The following is a 10321-nucleotide window of genomic DNA, read 5'->3' as shown; positions in this document are numbered from 1 at the left end:
TGAGCCAGGATATTGTCCAAAGTGGAAATCGACCAGTATGTCACTGCCCAGTGCTTCTTTAGGAACCGCAAAATAACAGTAATATTTCCAGTTAGCCGTACCATTTATCTGATAAAACTATGGTAATATGTGAATACAAAGTGTTGAGGATTGTGTATTAAAAGGAAATCTCGACTTGGATCAAAAATGACATTGCTTCCACATAAAAGATTGATTGATTGATTATTCAAAGGCAGAACTTTAATGTTGTAATGACTTTAAAATAGTCCTATCATCAGGATGAATCTACCTGCTTTATTTAAAAACGTGTAAGCGTCTAGAAAAAAAAAAATTTCCAAAGTCTAACTTAAAAATATAAAAAAATAAATAAATAGAATAAATTTACAGGTAACAGGAATATTATGCACATAACCTAGCTCCCTGCTGGAGTCTGATCTGACCTTCTGGACAAGGGGTTCCAGGCTTGCATAGTGCATCCTTAATGCATTGGCCATAGAATATACTTTTTATAATCCTACAAAGTTTTTAGGAAGTGAATTTAAAAATAAATATCTTCATTTCAGCTATTTAACTGGCTTAGAAAATTATCAATGGTTCATCTAATTTGGCCATACGACTGGACATCACATGTGGCCTTGTAGCTCTGCAGAAGTACATTTCTTACTGTCACTGTGGTTGGGACACAAAAAAGTCCTCATCTGAACTGACTATCCTTCTTCTCTGATTTCCACTTTAATAAAGAATAGAGATTATAGATATATTTTTATTTATTTTTTACCACGTGGTTTATTAGATTGGTAATGCTATTAAATGTCTGCTTGTATGCATTAAAAGTTCTGGTCCCTGATCCTTGTTTCTGTAGGACATACGTCAGTGCTTTCAGCCATTCCGTTACCTAATGAATAACACACTATACACTAAAATTATTCTTTACACATTTGATTAGAATTACACTCCTTTATCACTTACTAATATTTTTAGCAACAGCAATATATATGTGTAAGGCCTCTGTCACACGTTCGTGCCTCCGGTACGTGTTTGTCAGTTTTCTCACGTACCGGAGGCACGTGCATACGTGGACCTATGTTTTCCTAATGGTTTGGACACACGTAAGTATTTTGGAACAGAACGTGTGTCCGTTCCGTACTTACGTGTGTCTGTGTGTTTCTCACGCTGACATGTCCATTTTTCTACGACATCACGGGTGTCACACGGCCCACACCCGTACCACACGGATGTAGTGTGGATGCGGTCCCGTGTGACACGCGCCGGAAAAAACTCACGTGTTAGAGAAAAAATAACAAATCTTTACTCACCTTCTCTAGCCCTCCTGTCTCTGCCGCTTCTGTCACTTGCTGCTGACCACCGCTCATTATGCTCATTTAATATTCACTTCACTGCGGCCGGAAGCAGCAGCAGCGGGGAGTCGGCAGGGCTGGAGACCAAAGATCAGCACCACGGATAGCGACGCCAGGGACAGGTGAGTTGAAAGTTCTCGTTCTCCGTGTGTTATCACAGATAACACACGGAGAAGACACGTAGTGCCATAAACACTGCTCACGGAGGGGACAACGCAGTTCTGACACGTCCGCCGTGAAACACATGGGTGATTTTCATGGGCGTGTGACAGAGGCCTAAGGGAAGGTGGAAATTCTACTAGTCCACAATTCTACTATTCTTCGAACTGGTGTAAAGACAAAATCCCTTTCGGCGCTTCCGGAGGATAATTGGCGCCCCGTTGTTCTCTTCTTTTTTTCTTTCCTTTATTCTTCGAACTGGTATAAGTGATGCCATTAGAAACTCACGTAACTTTTAGAAAGTTTTTATAGACCTAGTAATCAAAATGTGAACATCAGAAGAAGACTAAATTCACACGCCTATAATTTGGTCAGAATTTTACATCACTATTTGTAAGCCAAAATCAAGAGAGGAACAAAAGTATAAGGGTAGAGTCACACTAATGTATGACTTGCACAAGTGCAATCCAAGAAAATCTCACATAGCACTCGGCCCCATGTTCGGTAATGCTGCAGCTCAGATCTGCGAGTTTTTCTTCAGCCCTAATCGGGCTGAGGAAAAAATTGCAGCATGCTGCTATTGTTTGCCAGTTTCTTATCACTTGCACCCATACAAGTCTATGGGTGCGAGTGAAACATCGGACTGCACTCAGATGACATCCAAGTGCAGCGCGATATACACACAGGCTGATAATAAAGAAGATGGAGAGATCACGTTCTACCTCTCCTCACAGTTGCATGATACTCGGCTCACGTTGCAGCAGAGCAGGAGCTGTGGGTCATTAGTATAACACATCTGATGCTCTCTCATCGAATGCCATACGCTAATGTGACTCCAGTCTAATAGAAACATATGCACCACATTTTTGACCCATTTATGGTTTTGGCTTACAAATACTGAGGTAAAATACTGTCGTATGATCGTAGCCTAAAAGTAAAGATATACAAGTAGACATATAACACCAATGGTCTTGAAGATGTACCTGGGGGTTACACACGTGACATGACTTGCTGGTGAATAGCGTCTAAGTCTATAACTTTCAAAGGTCCAATTCCCATTGAAACGGCAAAGTAGACTGTAACCATCCGCTAACGTAACACTGACCAAACTGCAATGATTTTAAAACTTAAATAGTAAACACTCAATGGTCAGATCATAATGTGATCAAGGATTCAAGAAAGTACCATGTTTACATATAGGTATTTAATGAATCATTTACTTTGACTAATCACCTGAAGCTACTGCTCCAACAGGACCAAGCAAAATTGAAATGGAAGCAATTGGAGATCAGTGAGTAGATTGTTGTTTTGTTGGTTTTTTAACCTGTTGTGGCCCTTTATTCAAAAATTATTTGGCAAAAATTTGGTAGAACACTGATACTTGATGTGATATTTACACTTTATACAACAATAATGAGAAAATAATGAGAAAAATATTTAATGTTAGACCAAAGCCTTGTTTTGTCCTTAATTAGACCATTTTTTACTTACAAATTAACAAGCAGACACAAATCTGGTATACTACAAATACATTTATTTTATACAGTGAGAGGATAAATACTACACAACTTTGTGTTTTTGATTTGAGCAGCACAGAAAACAGAAGAGGAGATGTCTGAGAATTCAGGGACTAACAAGTGTTTTTTAGCATGATAACTACTACATGAAGGGCACAATGATTGTACTATTACAAGACATTGTCCCTTTTATGTTCACCATTCCCTTTCAGATAAAGTTGTATCTGTCAAATATGTATAGGTTAAGAAGAAAAATAAATTAACTAGCGTCCCAAAGGAAAATCAATCTTTAGTTACAAGTAATATCCATTATCTAGTCCAGTTTTATGGTTTTCAGCAGAGTCTGAGGGTGATTGCTAGAAGAACTTCCCAGACAACAGTCCAAACAGGGAGGCAGCCAGCATAGTCCAAGATGCCACTACATAGGAAGAGATACATACGGAATTTTATGTCATATCATGATACACAGATGATACACAAAAATATGATTGTTCATAATTACATTTAAGTAATCATATGGCCAATTTTGCATTGTTTAATCATCCCATTAGAACCCAAAACCAATATCCACTCAGTTGCTGTGCTGTTTACACTATGAGCACACTACATGTGGTAGCGTGGGAGCTGTATTATTTCATACCTATAGGCCAAAATCCCTAGTAGGAGGAAGATAGTGAGCTCTTTTGGATGCCATCTGACCAGTATGCATCTGCATATACTGTATTTTTCATTTTATAAGATGCAGCGGATTATAAGACACACCCCAAATTCAGAGCAACAAAAGGTAAAAAAAAATGGGATCAGTCTTGTAATCTTGTAGTGTCTTACTGGAGGGGCAGTAGCGGTGGTGGAGGAGTCACAGGAGGGAGAGGCGGTGGGTGTCCCAGAAACTGTAGGCTATGCTGGTGCAGTGGCGGAAACTGGGGCTGCGGCTTAGACTGGGGCGGAGGTGGAGGCTCAGGCTGCCGTGCCGGGGCAGATGCTGCGGTGGCTGAGGACAGTGAAGGCTTCAAAAAAATAGTGCCCAAAGTCAGCGCACATTGAGCTCTAGGCTCAATGGAAAACCGAGATCTCATCTGCGCAGGCGCCAACCCAAGGCGCCATTTTCCTGAAGTCCGCTAGAGGAAGATCAATGGGCCAGAGACAGTGCCTGCGCAGATGAGAACTTGTGCCGATAGCCCCAACTGCGCATTATTTGAAGTCTTCACCGCCCGATCCGCACAGCAGCCCCAGCCGCCGGACACCCCACGCAGACCCCGCATAGCCGCGACAGACACCGCACACCCGCCCCAGCATTGGCCACCGCAAATCCCGCTACAGCCGCCAGAGCATTCCACCGGCCTCTTGCGACCACTCTTCACCACCCCAGTAAGCTACATTCAGATTATAAGACACACCCCTCACTTTCCTCCAAAATATTTGGGAGGAAAAATGCGTCTTATAATCTGAAAAATATGGTAGTTGATTTTACTTAACATTAAGCTCTCAAGCCCCATTGTAAAATCCGTAACTGGGCTCTGAGCTATCATGCGTCATTTACTGTTCTATGTTGAACAGAAAACTGTTTGAGTCCCTCAGGTTCCATGGCTTAGGTGTTTTACTACTGTCTTTGCAACTCCCTAAAGTTAAATCCCTGCACTGGATTCCTGGGCTATCCTTTCAAGTGTTTGTTGTATCTATCATATAATATATCCAATAAAGGCAGTATGGCTGAATATTCAGTGTTAGATGAGTAGGAGGTGGTCCCATTCACCCCCACTTTGTGTTATGCTATTCCTCTTTATCGCAAATGTTGCTGAAATATTATAATGTATCTGAGAAGATGTACTGCTGCTAGCAAAATGCGGTTTCATGATGAAGCAGGGCTAGGACCGTAAAACGGCCGGCGCACCTAGCGTTGAGGCCCGATAATGTAAACGGTGTGTTTATGTGATGTTTAATGTGCTGCAAATGTATTAACAATGTATAGTGCCATGTATTATTCAGACATAGGTTTGAGTAAATATAAACAGTGTTGGACACTTCCTTGTATTAAGGGGGTTCAGAGTAAGGCGAGGAGAAGTGACAAATGGCCAGTGAGTTGGTTAGAGAGATGGGCCTCATAGGGAGTCAGTTCTGCATGAGGGTTCGAGGACTAATGATGTAGCATGGACTGAGGTCCAGTCAGGAAACCTGGAGGTATCCTCGTAAGATCCAGAGCCTATGACTCACCCCTATGGCCTCAAAAAAGTTTGTTTAAAAGAACTGAACTCAGTGGTTGATAACTTTTAATGGCTAACTGAAAAGATAGTAATAATAGCAAGCTTTTGAGACTACTCAGGTCTCTTCATCAACCTCAGAGAGTCAAGTGACTAGAGAGCCAAGAATTAGACAGCGGTGATAATGGTGGCAGACAGGAGGCACAGGTGCCTGGAAGTTTCCGCACTAGTTCCAAGATAGCAGGGATAGGCCAAGAGAGAGTAACTCAGAGAACAAATACCGTAGGAGTGACTCCATGTCTATAATAACGGTGAGAGGGAAAATAAACTGTTTAAGTTATGGTTACCAAACAAACTCCTGTGTCAAGTGTTTCACTACAGCGTCTACAATGGGGACTGGCTGTGGGGTGATGGACACCACCCATAAGAGAACAGTAAGTGCCACACACCCCGCCTAAAGTGATCCACATGCACGGACTCTTTCTAGCGAAGGAGTGTGGAGCCCCAAGGCCAGACATCCATACCTTCCTTCAGATGGTGAGATAATTTGTGCTCAGTATGATTATGATTATGAAGAATAACAAATATAATAAGACTGAGTAATAACTCTATGATAGGATGATCCTACCTGTATGATGTCCTCCAGAGCTAGCGTCAGTGTATTTATCTGAAAGAGAAATCAGAGAAAAATCAAATAATGTATATCAGAAATGCTAAATGCTATCAATATAAGACAATGTCAGATCTTCCCATATCAAGATCAAATAGATCAGTTCCAATGTGTTTTTTTTACATAATACTACAAGATAAAAAATAGCAAAATGCCGACATACAATATAATCATGTGGCTAAAAATATTGTTCAATATAAGAGACCAAATCATATAAGACTTTCTACAATCAAAATGTAATATTATCGAGTGTGAAAACGAGGACGTGTATAGCATCTTATAATTACAAAAAAACAGTAAAAATGCTTGCACCCCCCCCATTGACCTCCATTATACGCGGTAGATGAATCGAGCCCATCTGAGCGTCCAACCTGCTTGTTACAAGTCCCGAGTACCAAGCATGGTAATGCTCACTCATCACTAGTAGAGGGCCACTGAGATGATACCTTAGTTAGAGGGGCTGTCCAATATAAAAAAAATGTTCAAAGCGTTAAATGGGAATCTATCACCAGGTTTTTGTCACTTCATCTTTGAGCAAGTGACGAAAAAATTGCAATTCTGGAATTTTATTTTTAATTTTTCTTTAAACCATTTCCAAATTTCAGCAAAATATTATTATAGTTTTAAAGGTTATATTTTTAAGAACATGGCAATACTTAATATATTTTATAATTTTTCTTATATGAAGAAATTCCAAAAAGGGGCGATTAAAAACCTTTATTTAATTATTTTTTAACCTGGTATGTGATGTACATGTTAGTCGCCTGTCGGACAGGTAAAAACTGTACCATGTGCCGGTCATATTTCCAGTTAAATATGACAACAGACTGATGTACTGTGACATTGTAAGCCAATTCTCTAATACATTAGGAGAAAAGTTGATGCACAGCGCTGTGGTAACTGCATAACCACAAATACATCTACATTGGGCAACATGGGGGCTCAGTGGTTAGTACAGTATGTTGGCTCAGTGGTTAGTACTGTATGGTGGCTCAGTGGTTAGTTCTGTATGGTGGCTCAGTGGTCAGCACTGTATGGTGGCTCAGTGGTTAATACTGTATGGTGGCTCAGTGGTTAGCACTGTATGGTGGCTCAGTGGTTAGCACTTTATAGTGGCTCATTGGTTAGCACTGTAGCCTTGCAGTGCTGGGGTCCTGAGTTTCAATCCAACCAAGAACAATATTTGCAAGAAGTTTGTATGTTCCTCCGTGTTTGTGTCGGTTTTCTCCAGGTTCTTACGTTTCCTCCCACAGCCCAAACATTAGATTGTGAGCCCCAGTGGGGACAGGAATGAAAATGTCTGTAAAGCGCAGCAGAATATGATGGTGCTAGGCAAGTAAAAGGAATAAAGGTAACTCAAGCCTCTTCTTTCAGGAACTACACAGCCATTTACAGAAATATCAATCTTTTCATAGCACTTTAAGGCCATGTGCGCACGTTGCGTTGAGTAACTTGCAGAAATGAACGCATCCTCTGGCAGAATTTGTCATTGTCAAATTTGGTTTTGACCACATAAATGCAGGAAATACGCAAGCGTTTTTGTTGTGTTTTTGCCGCGTTTTGACCGCATTTTACATGCATTTTCTGTGCTTAAATTGAGATGCGTTTTCACTACAAATACAGAACCAAAGTTTGAACATTCAAACAGTAGGAAAAAAATGAAAATATTAAAAAAAAAAATAATAACCTTGAAATCATACACTATAATGATAATTTACCGAAAATGATTAATAAGATTTATTAATTATGTTCAAAATTAAGTAAAAGTATTGTTTGACTCATTTTTTGATGTCGGAATGGATGTGAGAGCAAATGGACATATCATGACCTCACTATAATGGCAAAAACGCATGAAAAAACGCAACGTGCGCACATGGCCTAAGAATTGGATTTACCTTGGAAAGTCAGGTCTAAGCCCAGTCCTGATGAACCAGTCTTTCCTGAACGGGCAGTGTTACACTGTGGGTAGAAAAGAAAGCGTCACATTTACTAAGATTCTTCTAAGTGACATTAACTGACTTGTGACTATAATTCTGGAGCAATGAACTAATCATTAGATTACATTATCAAGCATTAGAATCACCTTCTGTAATAATGATTGAGTAAACGCATCAATTACCACATTGAGCGCATTGTCTTCTCTACAAGCCACTCTCGGCTTTGTTATGATTAAGGGGTGCTTCACACACAGCGAGCTCACTGCCGAGATCGCTGCTGAGTCACGCTTTTTGTGACGCAGCAGTGACCTCATTAGCGATCTCGCTGTGTGTGACACTGAGCAGCGATCTGGCCCCTGCTGCGAGATCGCTGCTCGTTACACACAGCCCTGGTTCGTTTTCTTCAAAGGCGCTCTCCCACTGTGACACACAGATCGCTGTGTGTGACAGCGAGAGAGCGACAAATGAAGCGAGCAGGAGCCGGCGTCTGACAGCCTGCGGTAAGCTGTAACCAAGATAAACATCGGGTAACCAAGGTGGTTACCCGATATTTACCTTAGTTACCAGCCTCCGCAGCTCTCACGCTGCCTGTGCTGCCGGCTCCGGCTCTCTGCACATGTAGCTGCATTACACATCGGGTTAATTAACCCGATGTGTACTGTAGCAAGGAGAGCAAGGAGCCAGCGCTCAGTGTGCGCGGCTCCCTGCTCCCTGCTCCCTGCACACACAGCTAAGCGGTGTGCGCTGGTAACTAATGTAAACATCGGGTAACCATACCCGATGTTTACCTTAGTTACCAGTGTCCGCAGCTTCCAGACGCCTGCTCCGTGCAAGCGCAGCGTCACTTGCATGTCGCTGCTGGCTGGGGGCTGGGGGCTGGTCGCTGGTGAGATCTGCCTGTTTGACAGCTCACTAGCGACCATGTAGCGATGCAGCAGCGATCCTGACCAGGTCAGATCGCTGGTCGGATCGCTGCTGCATCGCTAAAGTGTGAAGGTACCCTAAAGTAGGAGTCTTACTCAGTAAGTGACACTTATGTAGGCAAGCTCACACAGGGACGGCTGTCAATCATAATTCTATTACATCTATAGAATTGAAATGTCCATTTCACATTATCATGAATCCTTATGTAAAAAGCTACATATATAAATCTCTTCAGCTCCCACTGCTCTATATCGTGCCGCCCACACATAGGGTAAGGAAGCACAGTCATGATTATAGGATTGCTTTATTATTAGAAGTCCTATTACTTACCGCTGTACAATCGTTTGTTTTGTTACACAGCTCCACTTCACAATACATATACACTTCAGCATAATTTTGAAACAGAAATGCGCTTGTATGGAATCGAGCCTCAGAAGAATTTCCGTTCTCTATGACATTGGTCACGACATCACTATTATCTGCACAGCTGTAAATACAGAAAATTACATTTATAGCCAAGAAAATACATTATACTGAATTCTGAATCATGTGGTTTGGTGTCAGTGGGGCAGTGGACATGTTTGCTGATAGTATGTTATGCTCACAGCAGGATAAAGCAGTGGTGAACTGCTCAGGCCAAGGAAAAACAAATGCACTACCAGAATGCAACCAGACGCCCAATAGATGGAAATATCACAGGTGCAAGAGGAGCAAATCACTCACACAACTGCAGAATATGGAGGGATGATCGCTGGATGGTAAAATTGCACACTAGTGCCTTGCATAGGGCAACCTTCACACTTACTGGCATAGTAACCCAGCCGGCAGCCTATTACACGCCCATAGTATTCGATCAGACGGGCTGCCCGGTACTAGTGTGCATCATATAAGGACGGAATCTCCAATATGCAAGTCCAAACATTAAGGGGCCTGGCTGCACCCCGTATATAATGTCATGTGCAGAAAAATAAATATACAATATCTGAGGTATTAGTCGATATGATGGCCAAAATAACGGTAGCTTACAAACCATATCACAGTTCCTCATACTTGTTGGTCCCTACACTAATCTATACATATAGAAAAATAGCAAAATAAAACGGAGCCCTATGCAAGCCACTAGTAGGGTATGGCTGAACAAACCTTTTTGTACATATTTAGTATATGGATGTCACCAGGGAAAGTCTATAGACTTGTTATGTGAACACAGAAATGGTCAGAATAATTTGGCTTACCCTCCTTTTATCAGCTGAACACTGGGGCTACTTAGGTCCTTGCTAGGGGTAGCATAACAGTTCACTAGTCTTAAAGCAAATGCATCTGCATCCAAATCTGGAGAGAAGACTCCCACATAGAGATCTGATCCAACAAATATATCTTGTCCTTCCTGGATTGGAACAGTGAAATCTGGATCAGAATATGCGGCCATAGTGAGAGTGTAATATCCAAGTCCAGCTCCTGGTGAAGGTATAACAACTGAGCTAAAAAATAAAAACAGATCTCATCATTATCTCCATAGGCAGCTGTAAGTATTCCACTGTTTTATCAGTTTCCAAAT

At 41.5% G+C, this 10321-nt stretch overlaps 1 protein-coding gene across 1 annotated transcript in view; it reads right to left on the bottom strand.

Moving 5' to 3' along the window:
• Positions 1-3115: 3115 nt before the first annotated feature.
• The window catches only part of LOC142289700 (uncharacterized), a 41149-nt gene continuing 33943 nt past the window's right edge, over positions 3116-10321 (bottom strand). Inside the window, exons 9-13 of the mRNA XM_075333626.1 lie at positions 9999-10244; positions 9094-9250; positions 7798-7861; positions 5861-5899; positions 3116-3452 (exon numbers count right to left, since the gene is read on the bottom strand). Of these exons, the coding sequence (XP_075189741.1) occupies positions 3391-3452; positions 5861-5899; positions 7798-7861; positions 9094-9250; positions 9999-10244 (568 nt within the window). The 3' untranslated portion in view covers positions 3116-3390. The remainder of the gene's footprint in view (positions 3453-5860; positions 5900-7797; positions 7862-9093; positions 9251-9998; positions 10245-10321) is intronic.

This window comes from Anomaloglossus baeobatrachus, chromosome 2, assembly GCF_048569485.1.
Source record: "Anomaloglossus baeobatrachus isolate aAnoBae1 chromosome 2, aAnoBae1.hap1, whole genome shotgun sequence".
Taxonomy (NCBI): Eukaryota; Metazoa; Chordata; class Amphibia; order Anura; family Aromobatidae; genus Anomaloglossus; species Anomaloglossus baeobatrachus.
The sequence above is the reverse complement of the archived record's forward strand: the minus strand, read 5'-3'. Positions and strand labels throughout refer to the sequence as shown.